At 46.7% G+C, this 24,591-nt stretch overlaps 1 protein-coding gene across 1 annotated transcript in view; it reads left to right on the top strand.

Moving 5' to 3' along the window:
* Window positions 1-4,207: 4,207 nt before the first annotated feature.
* Window positions 4,208-24,591, top strand: part of RGMB (repulsive guidance molecule BMP co-receptor b) — a 33,376-nt gene continuing 12,992 nt past the window's right edge. Inside the window, exons 1-2 of the mRNA XM_056849002.1 lie at window positions 4,208-4,541; window positions 14,533-15,041. Coding sequence (XP_056704980.1) covers window positions 4,208-4,541; window positions 14,533-15,041 — 843 coding nt within the window. The remainder of the gene's footprint in view (window positions 4,542-14,532; window positions 15,042-24,591) is intronic.

Here is a 24,591-nt window from a genome sequence, read left to right as displayed (position 1 = left end):
TATTTTTTAACTTTGGTGCATTTCTCATACTATTTCAAACTCTTAATTTTAATCCAGTCAAACAAAAAATTAAGAAAAGGTGTAACTGCTAAGGGAAATAAGCCTTCTGTTAACAAAGGCAACCTCCCCCACCCCCTTAACCATCATACTGTAGAACTAAGTAATTGGTTCAGGGCAAGTGAAGATCTAGAACAAGGTGTGAAGTCTTTAATAAATAGTACTTATAGGAGATGGATGGAGACTTGACTGGTCTATGGGTCTAAGTCCAAAGTGGGTATACTTAAGATATCAACTAATTTACAGTGCAGTCTTAAACAGAATTACACCCTCTATGCTCACTGACTTGGATGGATTTAGGAAATTTGGTAATTGGATCTAGTTTGTGAATACTATGATTATCTGTTCAAATACAAATGGTTTAGATCTGGTTCACATGTGCAAGCTTGGCCCTTAGCTGAAGGTAGAAATGACTTCACTGAGAAGCTTTTGTAAATGTAGGTCAATGATTCTCAGTATAGCCTTCTTTCTTAAAAACAAACAACCCTTCCTTTTTGATTAGCAGAAAAGTTGATTGCATCCAACCCATTGAGTTTAAGGTAGTGTTGGTAACTGGAATTGCTTCATTCACACATCCAGTTCTTCTTCTGATGCTGCCATCAATGTGATGAATGGGCATATGTGAGTCAGCCCTTATTCTAGAAGTAAATGGGTCGAACCAGTAGTTATTACAGGAGCATCAGGTACCCTTCAGGTTTGCAGGAACTGCTCCTGACCACAACTGCTCTATTAATACCTAGACCGTCCACACCAGTGTGTCCCCAAGGACATTCACACATAAAAGGAAGGTTGTTACCACTTCTCCCATCCCTGCTTGAAACAAGTGAAGCTTTTCCTGGTGTGAATTTGTAGGGGTCAGGTTGCAGTTAAGAATACGTTAACCCCTTGCCCAGACAAGACTTATTGTGAACTGACCTCAATCTGAGGCCTGTACATGGTTACAGTACAAACTCAAAGAAAATGTGCTTTAGGCTTGCCCTGCAAAACAAGTTTCCCTGATCTTTACACTAGGATCAAGATACCAGATAGGGCTGTTTTGTGTCCTTAAATTCAGTAGGACTTGCTCTGCTCTCGAAACTGATTTATGCACACTGTACTAAGTTCAGTTTTTAGATAGTATAGCTGCCATTTAATTTTTAAAAATCAGCGTAAATTACCTGAGCATTACATTAATGGACATTTAGGGCACTTTTTTTGGGGGAGGGAATAATTTTGAATGAAGCCTTTTTTCCTTTTGATAGACTGAGGAATACTGGTTCCAGATGACTGTTTAGTCAATATATCTTGAAAAAAAGGGGGGGAACTGTTGAGAAACCAACTGTGTAAAAACTCTTCAGGTTTCTTATTCTCAAGCCGCCTGGTGCCAATCGCCACACTTCGATTTTGCCTATTTTCCCCAAGCATCAGATTGACAGTTTGGGAAGAAGGGGGTTAATGCAGCCTCTTCCCTGACCGCCCCAAGGAGAGAGCCTCTTGCCAGAGCTGAGGAACAGGAAAGTGTATCCAAGTGTTAAAACAATTCAGAAAGATTAGATTCCACTTTACACTCACAGATAAGGAAATTGGAGGCTGTTAGCCTTCCTGCCCCAAGGCTGTGTGTATCCCCCCCCTTCCGCAGGCTCCCTGGAAGCCATTTAGGGCACTTTCACACCTACCAAATAATGCACTTTCAATCCACTTTCAGTACACTTTAACGATGGTTTGCATGTGGATTTTGCCAGTTCACACAGTAAAATCCAGCTTCAAAGTGCATTGAAAGTGCATTATTTGGCATGTGTGAAAGCGTCCTTATTAGTACACTGCAGGCTGCCCAGGGGTAGATTAAGGAACAGAGCTCATCCGGTATTGGTTGATAGCCTTGCATTCCTCAGTCCGCTGTGAAGACAGCTCTCCCCTTGCCAGCCCAATTTACCACAGCTCGGTTAATCCTAAAGTAATTTTAACCTGCTTTTACAGGGCAATCCCAAAAACACTTTCCTGGTAGTCAGTAACACTGAAGAGACCTGCTTAGGCTTGCGCTGCCCGCTAACTTGCTTGTTACCACTGGCACTTCCAAGCACATTCCACTGAACAGAGGGCGGCCTCCTTCCAAGTGAATCTGCTCAGCAGTAGACCAGTGACTAGGGTTGCCAGGTCCCCTCTTCACCACCTGTGGGAGGTTTTTGGGGTGGAGCCTGAGGAGGGCGGGGTTTGGAGAGGGGCGGGACTTCAATGCCATAGAGTCCAATTGCCAAAGCGGCCATTTTCTCCAGGTGAGCTGATCTCTATCGGCTGGCGATCAATTGTAATAGTGGGAGAGCTCCAGCCACTATCTGGAGGTTGGCAACCCTACCAGTGACTCTGGGGAAGGCACTGGCAAACCACCCGTACACAAACTTTGTATTCCCAGCGATGTATTAAGAGTTTGAAAATGTTATAAAAAGGGTTTTTGGATACCACGGCTTATAAATGGTTGGAAGACGTCTTCACAGCTAAAGGGGCCACACAAAGTGCGAACAGTATTTTTTATAACGTTTTCAAACTCTTAATACATCGCTGGGAATACAAGTGCGGTCTGCCTGGTAAACGTTGGGATGTGACGTCACCCCATGGGTCTGGAATGACCGGTGCTTGACTAAGGGATCTTTACCTTTTCTTTTTTTTTTAGACCAGTGACTAAGGCCACTTATGCATGGGAGATTTTGCCTTGGATTCGATGCTCTCTAGATGCACTCCCCCCCCATCTGAATTCTCAAAACTCTGCACGGGGGTTTATTTTTGAGTTTTGAGAATTCGGATGGGGGGAAAAGTGCATCTACAGAGCAGCAAATCCAAGGCAAAACCTCCCGTGCATAAACGGCCTATTTTCTTCGCGATTATAGCGCAGGCCCGCTTGCAGCTAGTGAGTGAATACGAGTCACATACCCACTTTTAAGAACCCGCGCTTTCCCCGAGTCCGGGAAGCGCCTGACTTGCCGGGTTGAGCTATCCTAATCATCGACCTGATTCCTATAAGCAAGTTGCAACACGCTCCTATCCATTTTCGACTCATTAGCGAGGGCTGCAGCTTTCAAATTGGGGCTTTCCTCGAAGGGAGTCCAATAAAGAGCCGTTTGTAATTAACGCACGGTCGCTTTCGCCTCCTTTCTTCCCTGTTCCAGCCAGGATTCAGCCAGGATCGAACGCGCAACCGTGTGTTTTCGCCCGAGCTTGGAAGCCGAGAGCGCGCTCCTCGGGCAGAATCCTCCCGCCGCAGCCAATCACGCCGCTTGGAACCCTGGAGCAGCATTCCGATTCGGAACGCGGAACTGGGGCCGCCGTTCCGAGTCGGGAGTTCCCGGGCGGGGCCGCGATTGGCTGCTCGGCCGAGAAGAAGGGAGCCCGAGCGAGCTCGGTCACGTGACTTCGGAACAACAGCACGGGCTGGCTCGGAGCTGGTGGGCTGGAGGCGAAGCGGCGCGTCGGTGCTTTACGGGGAAAGAAGTCTTCGGGGCGCACGAGTGGGCCGGCCTTGTAGGGAAGGCATCGAGAGCAGGGAGATTTTGCTGCCCCCTCCCCCTTTAACTTAAAAAAAAAAACACATACACACAAACATTTGCCACTCTTTAGATGCACTTTTTCCCCACCCAGATCCTCCATTTATTCATGGAAGGTTTTGCCTTGGATTTGCCACTCTATAGATGCACGTTTTCCCCATCTGAATTCTCAAAACTCTGCCTGGCGGCTTATTGTTGAGTTTTGAGGATCTGGGTGGGGAAAAGGTGCCTCTAAAGAGTGGCAAACCCAATGCAAAACCTTCCGTGAATAAATGGCCACATGTGCAATCGGCCCTTGCAAGCTGTAAACACCTCCGCGGCAGGCTCCTTGCAAATCGACTCCAGGAATTGGTGGGGGGGGGGAGGAGGGTAAGCTCCGGCCTCCTATGAGGGCTGCCTTTGTCTTGTTGGACGGGCTGGCTGAGCCAATGAGAGCGCGCCGGGAGGAGGGTCGGGCTCTGGGAAGGAACCGGAGGAGGAGGAGGAGGGGGGGGGGGGAGAGACGGTCGCGAGAGGCAGCAGCGTGTGCGGAGCCGAGATTGCTTCCAGCGCTGGGGGTGGCGGTCGGTCGGGCGGGCGGTGTGCTCCGCTGTGCCCCGAGCGAGGCCGGCGTCGGGCGGGGAGCGCCGCCCCGGATGCTGGTGCCGCCGCTCACCCGCTTTGTGCTTCTTTCCCCCTTCCCTCCCCGGCGATGCTGCCCTCGGCCGCGCCTGCTGTCCCCGCCCGGCCCGGCGGCCTCTTCCCACCGCGGGACTGACGGCAGGAGGAAGAAGAGGAAGCGCGGAGGCCCGTGCAGCTGCAGCCCCCCCGCCGCCCCGCCGCTGGAGCCCCGCCGAGCTGCATGGACGGGCATGGGGCGAGCGGCCCCTTCCTGCGCCGCCAGGGCCGAGCGAGAGCGCCGCCGCCGCCGCCCCCCGCCGCTGCCTGCCCTGGCCGTCCTCTTCAGCCTCGGGCTGCTACTCCACGCAGGTACCGCCGGCGCCCCCTTTCCGGGCGGGAAGGAGGGGGTCGTGGGCGAGGGTTGCCAGGCCCCTTTTCGCAACCGGCGGGAGGTTTTGGGGCGGAGCCGGAGGAGGGGAGGGACTTCAGTGCCGTAGAGTCCAATAGCCCAAACAGCTATTTTCTCCAGGTGGATTGAGCTCTATCGGCTGGAGATGTTTTTTTAAAAAAATAATAATTTTTTACTTTCTTATTTGACACATCAACGTACAAAACAATATCCAGTATTAAAGAATAGCAATAATACTAAAAACAACGAATACTACCAAATTAACAATAAATTGACTTCCCCCCCCCTCTCCCGTCCAAAAATAAATTGTATAAACTTTTGCTAACGGGTCTGTCGGCTGGAGATCAGTTGTAATAGCAGGAGATCTCCAGCTTGTGCCTGGTCATGGGCAACCCTGGGGTGGGTGCGAGCGATGCCCCGACGGCATCGGGGCGGGCTGGGCAAGCTTTCTCGGGGGACGCCCCCCAGGCGGCCTTCACGCCCCCGGCCGGCTTCCTGGGGAGCGAGAGGGCTTCGGGCCGTGTGTGAACGGCCGGCGTGGGGGGGGGGGGGAAGAGGCTTCCCTTCGGAGGCTGGCGAGGACGGCCTTGCCGGCGGCCCCAGGCTCCTCTCCAAGCGCCGCTGGTTTCTGTGGTTGCAAACCTGGGGGACCGTCGGCACCCGCCTCCCCCCCTCCCCCCTCCCTCCTCCCTCCCCCCCTCCCCTCGAGGAAGCCCAGCGCCGCTCTCCCGTCCAGCCGTGCAAGGGGCGCGGAGTCGGGCCCCGCTCTGGGGAGGGGGCTGCGGCGTCTGGGCGCGCTTGATTGGCACCGCCCCCCCTCCTCTCCTCTCCTCTCCTCTCCTCTCTCTCCCGGCCTGCCGCGCTGTTTACCAAGTCAGCGCCGAGATCAGGTTTCTCCTCCTCCTCCTGCCGCCGCCTCCTCGGGGCAGGAAGGGAGCCCGGCCCCTTGCCAGTCTGCAGCTGGCGTTGGAGGCTCTTGGGAGGCGCGGGCGAGGCCGGGCGAGCTGCCTGCCTGCCTGCCTCTCCTGCGCAAACGGGATTCTTGCACTTGCCTTGCGTGGTTGGGAAGCCTCCTTTTCTTTTCCTCCCACCGCTCTTCGGCAGGGCTTGATGGGGCTTGTCGCCCTGTTGGCTTCGGCGAGATCCCGCTGTCGGTCGGCTGCGAGCGACTCGTCCTGATGCCAGGGTAGTTGAGGGTTGTTTTTTTGGACGCACGGGAGGTTTTGCCTTGGATTGGCCACGCTTTAGGTGCGCATTTTCCCCCTTCCGGATTCTCAGAACTCAGCAATCAGCCCCCCCAGGCAGAGTTTTGAGGATTCAGATGGGGAAAATGGGCATCTAAAGGGAAAGGTCCCCCGGGCAAGCACCGGGTCATTCTTGACCCATGGGGTGATGTCACATCCTGACATTTTCTAGTCAGACTTTGTTTGCGGGGTGGTTTGCCGTTGCCTTCCCCAGTCATCTTCCCTTTACCCAGCAAGCTGGGTACTCATTTGACCGACCTCGGAAGGATGGAAGGCTGAGTCAACCTTGAGCCGGCTACCTGAAACCGACTTCCGTTGGGATCGAACTCTGGTCGTGAGCAGAGCTTGGACTGCAGTACTGCAGCTTACTACTCTGCCCCACGGGGCTCTTTTAAACGGGCATCTAGAGAGCTGCAAATCCAAGGCAAAACCTCCCGTGCATCAATGGCCGGTGTTTCTTTTGGCCATTGTTCGCTCTGGCTCTGAAGGGTGTGTGTGGGGGGGAGAAGCTCCGGCCTTCTTCCTTTCCTTTCCCAAGGGAAGTTTGGCAAGGCACTCGCAATCCAGGCAAACTGTTGGATAAAAATCCGTCTTTTTAATGCATCGGTTAGAGGCTAAAAACAAGATCCGTTGATAAGAGGGAAGAGAGAGCTGGAATTCTGCCATCGTAGCCAATCTTCCTCTATCAAGGGGCAGAAGAGATTTCTATGTGAAGCAATGATTCCTGAATATAAAACACCCTGATATTAGGTATCTTATACGGAAGGGTTGCCAATTATTTTTCCCCTAACTAATCAGCTTTTTAGATTTCTTCATGATATAAGCAGAAGTTCTGCAGATAAAAACATTTCCTGTATCTGCATGCTTTGGGAAATTTATCGTGTCTCTCAAGCAGTTGTTACCAGACGGAAGAGGGGTGCTAGGAAAAGGTGTTAAGTTATGCATACGTTGTGGCTGTTTGGGACCTGCTCTCCAATGCATCTGATAAAGGGGAGCTCCAACTCATGAAAGCTTATGCTGGAATAATTCTTGTTGGTCTTTAAGTTGCTGCTGGGCTGCTGTTTAATATTTCTACAGCAGACTAACAGGGCTACCCTTCAGATTACTGATATACATTTAAAGGGTTTGGTTAACGTCTCCCTCTCCCTTGCACAGTCATGGAGAGTGGTGCCAATTACATATCAAAGCATGTTTAGAATTCTGTCTCACAGTCTTAAGATGCTATTTTAAAAAATCAGCTGGGTGAAGATCTTGCAAGACTGGCCAAAAACACACGTGAGGGTTACTTGCAGTTCACAAACAGGCTAAGATGATTCCAACTTGGATCAATATCTTAAGAGCAATGATTTGGTTAACTCTTAAAAAGGTAAAGGTAGTCCCCTGTGCAAACACCGGGTCACTACTAACACATGGGGTGACGTCACATCCTGGTGTTTACTAGGCAGACTGTTTTTACAGGGTGGTTTGCCATTGGCTTTTTCAGTCTATTCTTTGCCCCCAGCAAGCTGGGTACTCATTTTACTCTGAGCCACGGGGCTCCTGGTTAACTCTTAGGGAGGTGCTAGTTTGTGGCAGGAAAAACCTAGAGGTTCTTGTGAGATTTTAAAGTTTTGTGGTATAAGTTTTCACATATTAATGCCTGCGCCATCAGATGTGTGACATGACATCAGTTGGCATATATACATAAGGGCATAAGTGGGGGGACCCTATAGCAATGGGGTTAAAAGGCAATGAAATGCAAAACGGTACAGACTGCATTTCTTGCCAAGCCCCCTTTTGTTAACTTTTAGCAGTTTAACAATTTGAAATTAAAATCCAAACTTTCGCAGAGTATATGTACTCTCCCCTCCCCCCATTGGAATGGCTAAGGTGCAAGAGTTGACACTTCATCTTCCAGTATGTGAGTTTGGGGTTTCTCCCCCCCCCCCGCCACCTTGTGATCCTTAAGAGAAGTAATTCTCCTTGAAGATGAACCCACTGTATTTGCTTGTGATTTTTGTGTGTGCGGTAAAATGCATGAGGTTTGCTTTATTTACAGAAGGGGTGCAGGCAGTGCTAACAAGTCAGTCTTGAACAAACAGCAAAGGAACTCAGTAGTTTTCTTTATTAAATATTCAGGAGCCATTGATAATATGTAGAGCTTCTGTTATTGTTTGGAAAATTAGTTCTAGAGCAAGTAATGCCAGAGCATTGCTAACCACCCCAAAACTAAAATTTAGGAAACTGTGGTGTGGTATCTCTGTGCATTGCCCATCCAGGGCAGAAGGGCTTGCGCAGAAGGCATTCTCCAAATTGAAATAATGAGTCCTATAGAATTCTGCAAGGAGGCAAAAAAGTGAAGGTTTTTAGTTTTTGATTTGCATAGGATGTAAAAACTATGTCTTGTTTATCTAAGTAATAGTGTAAAAGCAGCTAGCAAATATTCCATGCCTAAATCCAGTGATTTCAATATAAAGTCTAAGTGTTTGGAACTAGGACAGACTATAATCCAGGGGTGGGGAACCTTTTTTCCGCCAAGGGCTGTTTGGATATTTATAACATCAGTTGCGGGCCATACAAAATTATCATCTTAAAAATTAGCCGACCAAACCCCAAGCTGGAAGCTGCCCCAGATGACCCCCCCCCCCCGGCGCGTGCAAGCAGACAGGCATCCAACTAGTGGCGCACTCACCCACCTGGTGGCACAGGATGGTCTGTTGCTCCAGCTGGGCGTAGCGGTCCAGCTGCACGCCAGAGTTGCTCATGGTCAGGGCTGGATTCTACAGCCAGCTTGTGCTACCTCCACCTGTAGGGATGAAATGAGGACGCACTGGCTAAGAACTCCCCCCCTGCACATTCTGGCCCTGCCCCCTTTAACCCCTCCATTGTCGCCACTTCCGCTCCAAGCCCTCTTGTAGTACAGAGGGAATATGTTTCTCCATGGCCCGGGTGGGAAAGGGTGGTCCTAGCAGCTCCATAGCTAATGACTCTTCTCCAAGGGGGAAAAGGGTTCCTTTTCTTGGCAAAACAAACTCATCTGCCTTGAATAGATTGTATTCCTGTCTGCGGCAGGGGGCAGATCACCAGTCTTAGATCCTTCTGAGCTACAGATCTGCCAGGACCCACGAAGGGCCAGACCAAATGATTTCGCTGGCCTTAAACGGCCCCCAGGCCTAACGTTCCCCACCCCTGCTATAATCTGATAAAAGATTAGGCACTCCTACAGGCCAGACTGGTTATTTGCAACAATTTAGCTGAGTTCCTTTGCTAATCAAGAGTAAATATAGCTTGAGTTACTCTTAAATATATTTTTATCATGGAATCAAAACCACTGTGGTGATGGTGGTGTTCAGTTCTGGATAGGAGTCAGACTTGACTGAAGTTGTTCTGGTCAGCAGATGGTTCATTCAGCACATCTGTACAGACTGATTTAGTTCTAGTTAACGTGGGATTCTGTTACAATGCTGATTTGCTTATATGGGGAAGTTATTGCAATATTTGGTCCTGACCTCAATATCATAAATATGCTTTTCTGTCTGGCAAGTTCACCAAAATGAATGGATGCGTAGGGGGAATGAAAAAAGGAGCTCCTGCTTTCTTTGTTGTTCACACACAGTCACTCTCCTTGACATTAGATGTCCTCATTCGTAGTTACCTGCCTCCATATTGTGGATGTTTGTATGCTGTTGTGCTTCACATTGCCTGGGCTCCTGCAAGTCTGAAGGCTGCAAATGCAGCCTGTCTTCGATTTTAAGTGCTTATAATGTAACTGAAGCACGTATGATACTGAATTGCCAACTGCTACCTTGAAATACATGTGAGATACTACAATCAAGGCTGTGAACTTTTAAAAGACATTTAAAAACTGCTCTTGATGGAATTTTTACTAGTGCTATTTATATATTTCTTTACTTCATTTATACCCCACCTTTCCTCCCAATGGGAACCCAAAGCAGCTTACAACGTTCTCTTCTCTGTTTTACCACAACTCTGTGAGGTATGTTAGGCTGAGAGCTTGTGACTGACCCAAGGTCACCCAGCAAGCTTCCTTGGCAGAATGGGGATTCCAATCTTGATCTCCCAGATTTAGCCCGAAGCTCTAGCCAAGTAGGTGCAAGATCACATGAAGCTGCCTTATACGAAATCAGACCATCAAGGTCCATCAAAGTCTGTATTATTTACTCAGACTGGCTGCGGCTCTCTGGGATCTCAGGCAGAGGTCTTTCACATCACCTACTTGCCTAGTCCCTTTAACTGGAGATGCCAGGGATTGAACCTGGGACCTTCTGCCTGCCAAGCAGATGCTCTTCCACTGAGCCGTGGCCCGTCTCCAGATCACCAAGGCTATGAACGTCTAAAAGCAATGTAAAAGTGGTTGTTAATATATTTTTTTGTAATTCTTACTAGGCACACAGCAAGAATTGTTAAAACAATTTATACACTTTTTTCCTGTTGTGGTCATAGTGTCTCTCTGAAAGGGAGTGATTTGTTGTAGCATATTGCAGGGGATTCAGTTGAGTGCTTTTTTCCCTCCCTTGCAGATGGCTCACCATATGTTTTATTACACCCACGCTACTTATTTTCTCACTTGTGCAGTTTTAAAACTCTGGTTTCTCAGCAGCAGGTAAAAATTTAATACCAATATGAGTCTTTGGGAAATTAGGTAAAAAATAGATACTACTACGAGTCTTTGGAAAACTAGCTAAGTTGATATCAGTTATTTTGTTTCTGTTTGTGCTAATGGTGTTAAATTTTGAAAAACCCACCTAAACACTTTACATCAACTTAAGTCGATACAGTCTTACTCTTAGACTCGGGATGGCCAAACCAGGGTTTGAATCTCTGATATCAGTTGCTAAAGATTTGGTGTTGGGTGTGCATTTCTGAGGTGAGAACCAATTCGTTGCTTTCCCTCGGTGTTCAAGATTTTGTCCCAGTGCTGCAATCCCAGGTACACGTCTTAGAAGTAAGTTCCACTGAGTTCAGTAGGTCATACCTCCAAGTAAACGCACATAGGATGGCCTGTTAGTATATGCTCCTTCCCCTCCCCTTTTCTGGCCAGAAACCTAGAAATGTACATTATTCTGAGAGATAAGGGCAACCTGCTGTATAAAAGGACAAGACCAGATTATTTTGGTTCATTTTTTCTAGCATAGTTCCCTAAAAGTCACTGAACTTCACTGGGTCTTTATGGTCTCTGCAATAAGAGACTGGCTATTTCTGGGACCAGCTCACACATCCTAGTATAAGTATCTGATAATTCTGATAATTTTTTCACGAACGCAGAAGATACCATTGCCCAGGTACCCTGATTGCCATAATTTTTAATTCCCTTGTGCATTTTTGTGCTTAATCTGAGCTTGAAAGCTGCCGTTGCTTTCTAGTCTCCATGGAAACTAGTCAATTAAAAGGGGGAAATGATTGCAGGAGGGAGGGGAGGATTGGCGCAAAGGCTGCATTTGAAATGGGATGGGTGTGTGTGCTTGTGCTTAGTTTACCTCAAACACAGACACCTACTCTTCTCGTGGGTTACAGTTTAAAAACTATTGACAAAAAAGAACATAACTGATCTTTACACCTGGCAAGAAACAATGCTCTCTTACATTGAGAAGCATGCTCCCAATGTGAAATCCTTGGACTGCCTATTAATTTAGCATAGCCATGATGTTGTCTGGGTTAAAAATAGTTCTGGCAGGCAAGAGTGGAGCTTTTAGGGCAAAATGCACTACAATACTACTTGGAAGTGCTCCAGTGTCACATGAGCAAATGTGCCGTGTAGCTTAAAATGCATACTTTTAAAGTAAGCAATGTAATAAATTTTATGCTCTTTGCACTGGTGATTGAATACGGCTAGATTTTTCGATCATGTTTTAAAAATGGGAAGCTTTTGTATGTGAAATGCTGTTCTCTTCCCCTCCGTTCTGACCAAGGATGCGGAAAGCTATTGCTCTCTTGTTGTGGAGATGAGAAATTGGGAACTTAGATCCTCCCCTTAGATCATGTGTTGCTTGGAGTATTAGCCGTTTTTAATTTTTGCTATTGGTGGTTAGCCCTTCTTACTACCCCACCCCCCAAACAAAAGTCGTGGGTGTCAAAACGCACTATAGCTGATAATTCCTCAGGTGAAGAAGGTTGCCTTCATTCTGAAGTAGTTGTCTTAAAAAAAAATCCTGTAGGGTTTGTGTCAACTTCTTTAGTCACTGTACTCAGTTCTGATTCAAAGGTACTGAAGAACATTTTTGAGATTGTCCATTTGCAACAAGAGAACATCAATGCTTTTTGGTTTAGAGTTGTTAGAATTCTTACTTTTCAGAATACAGAGGTGCTGTCTAGTCCAGGTTAAATAATTTTCATTCTTGTTGATTTTGGTGGGGCGATTGGAAAGAGAGCCACGAAAAGTATATCCTATATTAAATCGAAAAGTCTTAAAGCTCTAAAAGTCTTAAAGACATTTTAAACTTCTGCAAACACAATTTAAGAGATCCCATGAGAACCCATGCAATGGCTATAGATCCACCTTTTGTAAGTTGCTAGGCACATCATTGTTGACAGAATGGGGGGTACCGCACTTTGTATTCCCAGCAATGTATTGAGAGTTTGAAAACATTGTAAAAAACATCGCTTTAAAAGGGTTTTTGGATACCACGGCTTATAAATGGTTGGAAAACGTCTTCACAGCTAAAAGGGCCAAACAAAGTGCGAACAGTATTTTTTATAACGTTTTCAAACTCTTAATACATCGCTGGGAATACAAGTGCGGTAACCCCCAATGTAAAATCCCCAGTAACCATTTTGAAAGGGAGCAGCAGAACCTTCCGAAAGGTGACTGTGCTGTGCCTTCTCCAGCTTCTCACTTTGTTGGCTGTGGTCCACTTGCTTGCTCTCTGCAGGGGCAGGCGGGAAGGACAGTTAAGTAAGGAGACGGGGCTCTTGCCCAGATCTCTTGACATTCCTGGGCTTTGTGTTGGGCTCTGTACGCTTAGGCGAAAGTGTGCTGTTCCTTCATTTCTAGTTCTATCTGCATCAGTCTGTGGAAAAATTGAGGCACGTTACAACCACCGATTGAGCCCAGCCAATAGTGATGTTGTATGAATTTAGTCGAGGCTGCGGTTTTATGTGAACGGGTTTGCAAATCTACCACCTGTGTTTCATGGGTCTGTTTCCCCCTCAGGCTACAAGGCATAGTTTCAATATGCAATTTCTGTACTTAACAAATATTAAGGGTGTCTTTAAGTAATTAGGGCAGTGGGGAGGGGTGAAATCTCATCTTCCAGAAAGCATTCTGGTTTCAGCCAGGAAGGAAAGCTAGCCACATATCCATCCCTGCAGTTTCCTGTTCTGAAAAAATGCATGCAACGGTGTTATTTTTTTTTTTTTGCTCCTTTCACTTCCTTTGAGGTTTGCAGAATGTTTCCTATATATCCGGAGGATCATTATGAGTTTGTTTTAATCTGCCTTTTCAACAAGGGTCATGGTGGCGGACAACCTAAACAACATCAGTAATCATGTTCAAAGTTGCTCAAGACCCAACGGCATACCACAGTCTTGAAACGTGCACTGTTGCCTTGCAGGTCCTCCTCAGAATTAAATAGGTGTTTGGCATGCAATCTCCAGAAGGCCATTCCATAGTAGAGGAGCAGGAGCCCCCAGAGCCGAGTTTGTTCCACCTCATAGTGCTCAACCATGAGGGAGGAACAATGTAAGGAATGCTAGGTGAACATAAGTGGGCTCCTAGTAGGACACCTGGTGAACACGATTCTGCAAATGTCCATTTTCTTTTTTTAAGTAGCCTAGTTGATTTGCAGTGAGGCTTAGAAGAATGGAGCATATGTGTGAAGGCCCAAACCCAAGGGTGTATGGTTTAAGATCCTCTTTGCTTCTCCTATGATTGCTGTTCTTTCACTCTCCTTTGCCTTCTGCCTTACTATCCAGTGTGCAGTTTCTATGCCTTTCCCCTCCTCTATCCTTTTACTTTGTCACCCATTCTTTACAAAATGCCAGGTGGCTTATAAACCGGAGATCTGCAAGTAGAATAAAGCTTCTAGTAGTGGAGTCCTAAGCAGAATCACACCTTTCTAAATCTGTTTACTTTGGGGGGGTTTAGAAGGGTGTGACTTATGATTATACTGAGATTTCCCCTCCCCCCATCACACAGATGCACAAAGAAGAGCTCCCAGTATTAGGGGAGTATAAACATATGCATAGGATGTACAACAAACCCCCATCACTCTTAATGATGGGGGTTCCTGGGTATAACGAAATAATGGGTTTTTATCTGGGGGGGTGGGGAGTGCACAGACTACACACCGATATGAGCGGAGAGATTTTGTGACCACATATCTAATAAGTTTTAAAAGTACTGATTTTTAAAAAATAAGATTAGTAAAGTTGCATTAGATGTTTATAATATCGACTATAAGCCACCTTTGGTTGCAGTACAAGGAATGCTTACTGAAAAATGTTATGCTACTCAGTGGGGCCTTAGTTATGAGCAAATGGATACGGGATTGGGTAATTGTCTTACATAGTAGCTGTCAGTTTGGTCAAGCTGCTTGTTGATCATGAACCTCATCTGGAACATGCCTTCATTGGAAGGAAATTGACTCCAATCAATGGGTGTCTAGCAATCTGACACCACGTTTGGTTAACTTAAAAAAATGGGCTCTTTTCATGCCTGAGAGAGGTTCATTATGCCAAATGACGTTTCTTCTTCTGTTCTTGTGCTTAGGGGATTGCCAGGCGCAAACACCATGTCGAATCCAGAAGTGCACCACGGACTTTGTATCGCTAACAGCTCACCTAAACTCTGCCGTTGATGGCTTTGATTTGGAATTCTGCAAAGCACTGCGGGCGTACTCTGCTTGCACCTACCGCAATTCCAAAGTCTGCCGTGGAAACCTGGTCTACCATTCTGCTGTGTTGGGGATCAGCGATCTCATGAGTCAGAGGAACTGTTCCAAGGATGGTCCAACGTCCTCTACAAATCCGGAGGTTACCCATGACCCTTGTAATTACAATGGCCGCCAGGGAGCCAGAGAACATCGAGGAGGAGAACAAGCACCTCCAACTTACCTTTTCTGTGGCTTGTTTGGAGATCCACATCTGCGGACTTTTAGGGATCACTTTCAGACATGTAAAGTGGAAGGGGCCTGGCCTCTCATAGACAACAACTACTTGTCAGTGCAAGTGACGAACGTGCCTGTAGTCCCAGGATCCAGTGCTACTGCAACCAATAAGGTACTTAAATCACACACACACCCCTTTCAGAAATGTGTCTATAATTTCAAAGTGCAGAAATGTTTTATATAGGAAATCCTTTTGATTCCCAAGAATGGTAAATCAAGCACAATCCAAAGCAAGTGATTTCTACATGTCAAGAACACAACTGATCAGTCTCGGGCAGCATCTTGCTGCTTTCAAACATCTGTTCCAGAAAGTTGTATCCCCCAAACAAAACAGTTCTGTTACTTCACCAAACACACTGGCACTCAAGTGTTTCTCTGTTTCCAAACTATAGTTTAATGGTTGATACGAAGAGAAAGGTGGGCATGCCCAGGACAACTACCCAATCCCCGGTGGTCATTGCTTATCAGTCAGTCTGGTGGTGTGACACTGGGGGATGGGAGTGGAAAAAGCATGCCTGGGAGAGATAGAGTGGTAATAGCAAGCATACAGGTGTTAGCTAGTGGGTAGTTAGTTTTCAGATTTGATCTCCACAAAGGAAGGAAACAGATTTGGGGAGAAATCGCTGGAGGGGCTGGACCTGAGCTAGGAGATAGTGATAGGACATGAGACTCTGGAAAGGCGAGAAGTGCTGTGAAACACAAGAACCAGTGCAGCAACGGATCAGCTACACTGAAGGGTGCTTCGATAGCTTGGATAGACATAGAACCTTAGGTGGGCATTTTGAAGGATAGAATTTGTTGAGTAATGGATAGTATATGTGAACCCTTATGAAAGCTCAGGGGGAGAATACAACCACCGTTTGCTGTCACCTTGGAAGGCATTGTATTGTAGGGAAAAATGGTTTTCTTTGTGCATTGTCTAGATCAGGAGTGGGTGGAAGGTAGATAATTGTACCTGCTGTTTACTTGGGATTCTTGTAAGGAACAGTGGACTAGGCTGCCCTTGGTCTGTTCCAGCATAGTGTTCTTTCTGTACAAAATTGAGATAACATTAACACAGATTAGTTAAGTCTTAACTGTTAAGAAAGCCAGAGTTGCTCTGTAAATTTAAAACCTGTCGCTAGACCATGGGGATTCTAAGGATAAAAAACCACTTAAACCTTTGGTTTCAATTGCACATTTTCATATGGTTGAAAGCACTACCCTATTTGTATGAGAATATTCCTATCTAAAAGGGAACTACATTGGAGTCTTGGTTACAGTTAGCGAAAAAATTGGGGGAAATAGATGGTTTGGGTTACTATATTTGACAGTGGTTTGAGTTACATTTTTTAGTTGGTGGGGTGATATCTTTCTTCATTCAAATATGGTTTTGGTCCGTATTTTATATAAAAACAATGAGAGAGAGAGTGTTGTATTCAGTTGACAACAGTAGGCCTTGAAGGTCTGTTTTTGAGTTCTCATTAAATGATTTTAGACGTTTTCCAATAATAGTGACTTGTCTTGCAAGCTTCTTGTGTGGATGTCTTCGTTAAAGAAAAGCTGTTAACTTCCCTGAGATTTAAGTTAAGGAGAAACAAAAAATAAAAATAAGGACGTGTTTTCTGGAAAAAAGAGGCTCCTGAGCAGTATAATGCTGCCTCAATCCAAAACATTCTGAGAAAAGGCCTACCTTTAAAATGAGTGTCAAGCATTTTGAAGAAAAATAATATTATTCAATAATTTGGTTCTAGGGTTTCCCCCTCCCCAGGCATCTAAGAATCATTATTCTACTTAAGCGAGTCTGGTGATTTAATGAAAATTAATGATCACTTTCCCAGAGTTCTTAGCATCTAAAAGCTGGGCTTTAGGTTTTTGTTTAAAAACAACCCCCAACACATTTTGCTGCCTATGAGAAACCTGTGGCTTCTCAAATGTTCTAAAGTGCCAGGAGTGCCAGATTAAAAGTGTCATATAAGTCCTGTGAATGAGAAAGAGAACTTAATGTTAGGGACACTGTGTTGAAGAGATCTTTTATAATATTGTAAATCTAAAGTCTTTGTATTGCCACGCCACTGGTTTAAAAAGGATATTTTGTTGTCTTCGAGCCTTGAATTATTGTCAAAAGGCAAGTGATCAGAGAGAAAGAACTGAGCAGCTGTAGATCATAGCTTTCTAAACTGGACAAATTGCAAAACCTCAAACTCTGGGACATCTTTGCACTGTCGTCCATACCTAAAATTCTAACCCACACACCTTTCTGCAGTCCCATCTTAGTGCTCAGGCCTTGGGAACAGCTAACACTTCTGTATTTTGATATAGCCTTCTGCGTGTCTAAGATGTACAATCTAGTTTATGAAGTTTTGCTAGGTAGGTGAAGCTCCCTCGTGAGTGTTTGCGTGGGTATGGCTGTAGCATAATGTTTTGAAGTGGCTCTTAGCCCATATCAGTTTGGCCATCCCACTCTCTCAAACTTGTGCAGTTGTTTGCCAGGACATCATGGTGTGTGTGTGTGCGCGTGCACACAAGTGAGTGTGCATGCATGCTGCTGATATAATAGCTGTGGATGTGAAGGGTGTGAAACATTTTTAAAGGTACTGTTCCTAGTTCTAAAGCTATTTTTATGGGTTACTGTTTGACATTTTTGACTAGTCGCCAAACAATATTTGTGTCGTTCTCCCACTGAGCTCGGAGTACATCTTCATCAGCGGGTTTTTTCGTTCCTATGGTCAGGGAGGCAGGATTCAAAAAACTTTGCTTCCTGTCACATGTGCTAGGACTGCCCTCTGATATCCAGTTCTCTTCCTGCCTTAGAGGGAGAAGCAGCATTGGTGGTTAGCTCTGTAGCAAGCCTTTCCTAGCCTTTGCAGTTCAATAATTATCCCTGTCTAACTTTATCTGTGTTTTTTCTTAGTCCTAATCTTGGTCTGTGTGCATCCAGCAGCCTTTTCCTCTTGTATCTTCTGTTTCCCCTCGTCTTTGCCTCTGTCTCCCCCCCTCCCCCCTCCTCTGTTTACAATATGTCTGAGAGTGGAGATAGGGCTTCAGAGGAATTAATGTCAGGAGACGAGGAGCAAGTTGAAGGACTCCTTCCCCCCCGACAGCTTTCCCTGGCGGCGTCCAAGAGCTGTGAAGGGGGAAAATGGGCGAATCGGCCCGATTTGCAGGCGGTGGCACAAAAACAGAGCCTCCAGCCGGGAGACATTCAAAACAGCGCGAAAAAGACGTGCATGGACAAGATGGCAGCCGCAACTCCCTGTTCAGCCTCTAGAGGTTACGAGGGCGAACTTGATCCCAGTGATGCCGGCTCCTCTGGAGTTCATGCGACTGGGACTACCCCGGGTAATGTTGAAAATGTTCATTTTTTAATTGCGGAAGGGGGAGAGGGCAACTCTGATAAATTTATTGCGGCAGGCATTGAGAGAGGAGTTTTCCCAAATTAGCGACCATTCTTGTGGGGGCGTCACAAGATCCAGAGCCTCATCCCCAGGTTCCAGGGCTTCCATCCACTCTGAGTCAGAACGTGGGGAATGCTCCAGCGACACACGCCATGCCTGGCCAACTAAGGCAGCAAGGCAGGCACCATTGTCCTTTTCCGGCAGGAACAGGTCCCCTTCTCCCTCTTCTAGCGATAGAGAAGAGGGCAAGTTCTCTTCAGGAGAAGACAAGGATGGGGAGGAGACTCAAAATCAGGAACAACAATCCTGTTTATTTGCTGGGGAAGATTATCAGGCGTTCCTGAGCAAGGTATTGGCAGCCGTAGATCTTCATGAGAATGAGGACTCAGAGGCTTCCAAAAGTAAGGCTAATTTTAGGGGCATGAAGGAATTCTTCACCAGACTGAGGACCCATACCCGGGCTGTGCCTTTTCCTGAATACTTTGAGGACCTTCTCAAAAATGAATGGGAGAAGCCTCTCTCTAACAGACAGCTCCCCACTGCTGTTAGAAGAATGTATAATCTAGAGTCCCGAGCTTTTAACCTCCTTCAGGTTCCCTTAGTTGAAGCACCAGTCGCCGCTCTGCAATCCACTGGCTTACTTTCTGAGGATGGGTCTGGCAACATCAGGGACCCTCTAGATAGAAAAGCTGATTATGCTATCAAAAAGGCCCATGAGGCTTCGGCCGTATCCATACAAGCATCAGCTACGGCAGCATTGGTGGCTCTGGCATCCATCATGTGGATCAGAAAAATGACCTGACTCCACAAGACAATAAGAGGGTTCTGAGTGGTCTTAACAGTTCTGAAAGCAGTACATTTTATGGCGGACGCCACTCTTGATTCCATGACTATGTCGGCCAGGGCACTGGCAGTTTCCTCTATTTCTAGGAGGGCACTTTGGCTCCGGTCCTGGTCAGCTGACTTCAGTTCCAAATCCATCCTGTTGGGATACCCATTCGAGGGTGATCGTCTCTTTGGCTCTAAACTAGAGGACATACTAGTCGAGACGAAAGACAAAAAAGGCCTTGCCAAAATAAGGAAAGAAGGTAAGACCTCTTACTTTTCTTCCTTTTGTCCCTTCCGAACCTCTCACACCCTGGCAAAGGGGCAGAGCGGACAACAGAAGGAACAACTGGAATTCTGGAAGGGGATCCTTTCGCAAGGGCCCCAGGTTTAACAAGGGATTCCAGCCACAACAACACTTGGACAAGTCCAACAGATTTAGTGAGAAACCTGGGAAACAATGACTGCTGGTACAGTTTGGTGGGGGGAAGACTCCAGCTTTTTGCCAATACCTGGGACTCCCTTCACCCAGACACTTGGGTGCAGAAGATTCACGAGGGATACAGCCTAGAACTACGCAAATCTCCCCCAAACCGCTTCTTTCTCTCCCCCTCCTCTTCCAAACCGGACAAGCTGGCCCGCGATCAAGCAGCCATAGACCTCCTGCTTTAAATCAGGGCAATTGAACCAGTCCCCCAGACAGAATAGTGCGCTGGGGTATACTCCTGTTTTCTTTACTGTTCCGAAGAGAAATGGAGATTGGCGCGCAATCCTAAATCTAAAGCACGTCAACAAATTTATCCGGCTCAAATGTTTCAGGATGGAGACACTCAGGTCCATCATAGAGGCACTCCGTCCCCAAGCGTTTCTGACATCGATAGACCTGACGGAAGCGTATTTACACATCCCCATCTACCCCGAGCACCGAAAGTTTCCCCGCTTTGCGTACAACCTTGATCACTATCAGTTTTGGGCCCTCCTGTTTGGTCTCTCATCGGCCCCGAGGGTCTTTACCAAGGTCCTGGTGACGTTGGTGGCTCACCTGAGAGAGGTAGGGATCCACATCTTCCCATATTTAGACGATATCCTGGTGAGCGCTCCTTCAGAACAACTGTCCTTACAGCACACGGAGACCGTCCTCCGGGCTCTAGAACTTCACGGTTTCCTGGTAAACCAGATCAAGCGCACCCTTTCTCCGTCCCAGTTCATCCATCACCTGGGGGTGTTCATAGACACGAATCAGAATGCAGTCTTCCTTCCGCCAGACAAGATTTCCTCCATTGTCAAGTTGACAAGGACAGTGATTCTTTCCAAATCCTCCGGCCTGTCGTCCTTAGTCAGACTGCAGGGGAAAATGGTGACATGCATAGGGATTGTGCCATGGGCTCGCCTCCACATGAGGGACCTGCAATAGTTTCTCAAGCCATTTCAACTGCAGATAACTCAAAAGAGGAACCCATGCCTCACTGTCCCGAGACAAGGGAAGGACAGCTTAAGGTGGTGGACCATGTCCCACAACCTAGCCAAGGGCCAGAACTATCTCCCGATCTCCACGATCCAGATTTTCACCGATGCCAGCTTGGAAAGCTGGGGGGCGATTCTGCAGCAACAAGTAGCACAGGGTTGTTGGACACCGGAAGAGAGTCACCTCCACATAAATCGGCTGGAGTTACGGGCAATCTGGAAAGCCTTGATAGAGTTTCAGCCAAGAATCGAGAACAGTCACGTCCTGCTGAGAACGGACAATGTCTCAACAAAAGCTTACGTAAACAACCAAGGTGGGTCTTGTTCCTCCTCCCTTCACACAGAAGCCATAACAATTCTGAATTGGGCAGAGGCTCACTTGGCGTCCATCAGGGCAGAGCACATAAAAGGAGTACTAAACGAGCTGGCAGATTGGCTCAGCCGACAGCAGGTGGACGAGGGGGAGTGGTCCTTGAGAGAGACCTTCCTTCAAATAACGGAGAAATTTGAAAGACCCATCATGGACCTCTTCGCAACAGGCAAAAATCACCAGCTCCCAAGGTTCCTGTCAAGATTTATGCATCCAAGGGCAGACGGAATAGACGCACTGTTGTCGCCGTGGCCACGGGGTCTCCTTTATGCATTTCCACCTCTACCAGTGATCTCCAAAGCTCTACAAAAAATCAGACAAGAGAGGGCCCTGGTCATCTTCATAGCCCCTCGATGGCCCTGATGACCTTGGTTCGCGACACTGAGAGAGCTATCAATCCAGGAGCGATGGTCCCTACCTCCAGTCCAGGACCTTCTCCAATAGAGCCCCTTAGTACACCCAGATCCAGCCTGGTTAAAGCTGACCGCCTGGCTCTTGAAAGGTCAAGGTTGCTAGAGACGGGCTATACCTCAGAGGTTGTCGACACCATGTTGGAAGCCAGGAAACAATCCACCAGGTGCATATATGATTTTTCCTGGAAGGCCTTCGCTAGATGGTGCGAGAGAAAACATACTGATCCAGTGACCATTTCTACTGGCAACTTGCTTGACTTTCTCCAGGAGGGATTAGCTCAAGGGCTGAAGGCATCTACTCTCAAACGACAGGTGACGGCGATCACGACGGTTGTTCCCCAACTGGGTGGCTACCCAACGTCAAGGCATCCCCACATAGTCAATTTCTTGAAAGGAGCCTCGGCCATCTCTCCTTCGACAATTCATAGATTTCTGACTTTGAGACTTCACAAAGTACTCCAGGCTCTGACTCGACACCCATTTGAACCCTTATGGGAGGCTTCCCTGGGGCACCTTAGGATGAAAGTTCTCTTCCTCACGGCTGTTACATCAGCTAGAAGGGTGTCGGAACTGGCGGCTTTGTCATCTAGAAAAAGCCTCTGCGTCTTCCACGTGGATAAAGTAGTACTACGTCCAGATCCGGCCTTTATCCCAAAGGTAAATTCTAAATTCCATAGACAACAGAAACTCCATCTTCCATCCTTTTGCCCTCACCCTTCTCATCCAAAGGAGAAGAACTGGCACACTCTGGACGTGAAAAGAGCTTTACGCATCTTTTTAAGAAGGACGGAACCTTTCCGGCGCTCGGAGTCTTTATTCGTTCCTATTTCATCACCCAATAAAGGTTGCAGAATGTCAATGGCAGCTATCAGCAAGTGCATCAAACAGTGTATCCAGCTGTGCTATCAACTTAGCAACATACCAGTGCCATTAGGAATTACCACTCACTCAGTCCGCAGTGCCGCTACTTCAGCAGCATTTGATGGCCATGCATCCGTGGAAGAAATCTGTAAGGCTGCGACCTGGTTGAGCCCTTCTACATTCATAAGACACTACAAGATAAATGCCTATTCTTCATCCGACGTGGCATTTGGCAGGAGAGTCCTCCAGAATGTTGTATCAAATGATCAGTGAAGACTCCCTCGCAGTGAACGTCAGCTTTTGAAGATCCAGCTGATGAAGATGTACTCCGAATTCAGTGGGAGAACGGAACCTTGGCTTACCTGTGAAGGTTCCTTCTACACTGAGGGAGGAGTACATCTTGCCCTCCCAGGGTGAAGAATGGATCAAGATGAAGAATGTCAAGTGTCCAGATAAAGCTGAATTTTAAAAAAAATTGGGAAAACAATACGTTATATATAGGAATAATAAGGGGAATTAGAATAAAGTATTTTCATGTTCTACTTGTTACTAATTCATGATTGTAAGCTGTGTTTTTTGCAGTGGCTGCTCCTTGTTCTTTTGGGTGCACATCTATCTGTTTTTAAAAATTCTGCTATGGAAGTCCTCTAACTGGATATCAGAGGGTGGTCCTAGCACATGTGACAGGAAGCAAAGGTTTTTCGGATCCTGCCTCCCTGAGCATAGGAACGACAAAACCCACTGATGAAGATGTACTCCTCCCTCAGTGTAGAAGGAACCTTCACAGGTAAGCCAAGGTTCCGTTTTCCGACACTTGTTTTCTTAGTGAATGAATGCAAAGGTTGGAATGATTGACTTGCCTAAGACTAAATCAGATGCCTAGTGAGTAATTTTTTTGCTTATGTGGAGTTGCATTTCTTCCTCACCAAAGCCACAACCTTTGAGAAAAGTGTTGTGCTCTACACCCTTCCTCTTAACAGCAATGAAGAAAAAATGCCTCTCATCTGATTGATCTGAGCTGCCTGTCTGTATCCACAGGGATGTTAAAATGGGCAGAAGCAACTAATGGTCTGTGTGTAAAGAGGCTTTCACTGAAGGATGTCTGAAAAGAGCCTTCTTGGCACTGGAGATGGTCCTGGAAGCTTCGCATGCCTTGAGGTTTTACTTCCATTGCCAGGCAGTTAAGCTTTTATCAGAAGACCTTTGTGGGAATTCAGACAACATCCCTGCTGTCAGGGAAGCTGGGCAGGATGTACTCTTGAAGGCTTTAATGTGTTGTTTGATGAAGGAGTTGGGTTTTCTACCCCACTTTTCTCTGCTGTTAAGGAGTCTCAAAGCTGCTTACAATCACCTTTCCTTCCCCCCATGACAGGCACCTTGTGAAGCAGTTGGGGCTGAGAGAGTTCTGAGAGAACTGAGACTGGCCCGAGGTCACCCAGCAAGATATATGTGGAGGAGCGAGATTCAAACCCAGTTCTCCAGATTAGAGTCTCCCACTCTTAACCACTACACCATGTTGGCCTTTGACTTCTGTGTTAAACTCACTTTTCTGTGCTAGGTGGAAAAGGTTTGACATTATAGGTTAGATTTACCTTTCTGGGTTAGTTTCAGACTTTATGCAGCTTCTGATAGGTAAAACTTCCTCTTCTGAGGAAGCTTCGAAGTCAGCTTTGTGCTAGCAAGTTCAGGGTTCCTTGGTTATTGTACCTGTGCTGGTCTTGGCTAAAGAGATCCAAGAACAAGTGATAATACTTTGTGCCTGGCCCAGTGAGACTTCAGAATGCTGTTCAGAACCTTCCAAGTTACACACCTCTTGATGTGCATGCTTGATAAGAAACAAAAGAGGATTGAGTGAGGTGCTTCTTTTGATCGGAGTGGACTAATGTTGGGGAACCAGTCTTGTGCCGGGTTAGTGTCAAACCAGGATTTGGGGATTCGTGTTCAGATTTCCTACTCTGCCACATAGCTTTCCGGGTGATCTTGAGCCAGTTGCAACCTAACTTCACATAGTTGTTGTGAGGACAAAATGAGAAAGGGAAAATGATGGATGCTGTTCTGAGACCCTTGCAGGAAGGGTGAGATTAAAATGTACAAGGTGCAGGTGCTGAGTTTCGGGGTCTTACTGGAGTTACTTTCAAGACTGTAACAAACAGAATGCCTTAAATGTTGTGGATCTCCAGTGATGACTTATTAAAATCTCTAACTGTCCACATATTCCCAAGGAAGATGATATCACTTAACTGTCTGATGGGATGTTTAGAGTATTGTGTACTAAATGAATTATTCTCTATGCACTTGCATGTTCTGTGACTTCAGTTGAAATTATGGAAGCAGCAGATTTCTTTACTACAT

Source organism: Euleptes europaea, chromosome 4, assembly GCF_029931775.1.
Source record: "Euleptes europaea isolate rEulEur1 chromosome 4, rEulEur1.hap1, whole genome shotgun sequence".
Lineage (NCBI taxonomy): Eukaryota > Metazoa > Chordata > Lepidosauria > Squamata > Sphaerodactylidae > Euleptes > Euleptes europaea.
This window is presented reverse-complemented; position numbering and strand designations above follow the sequence as displayed.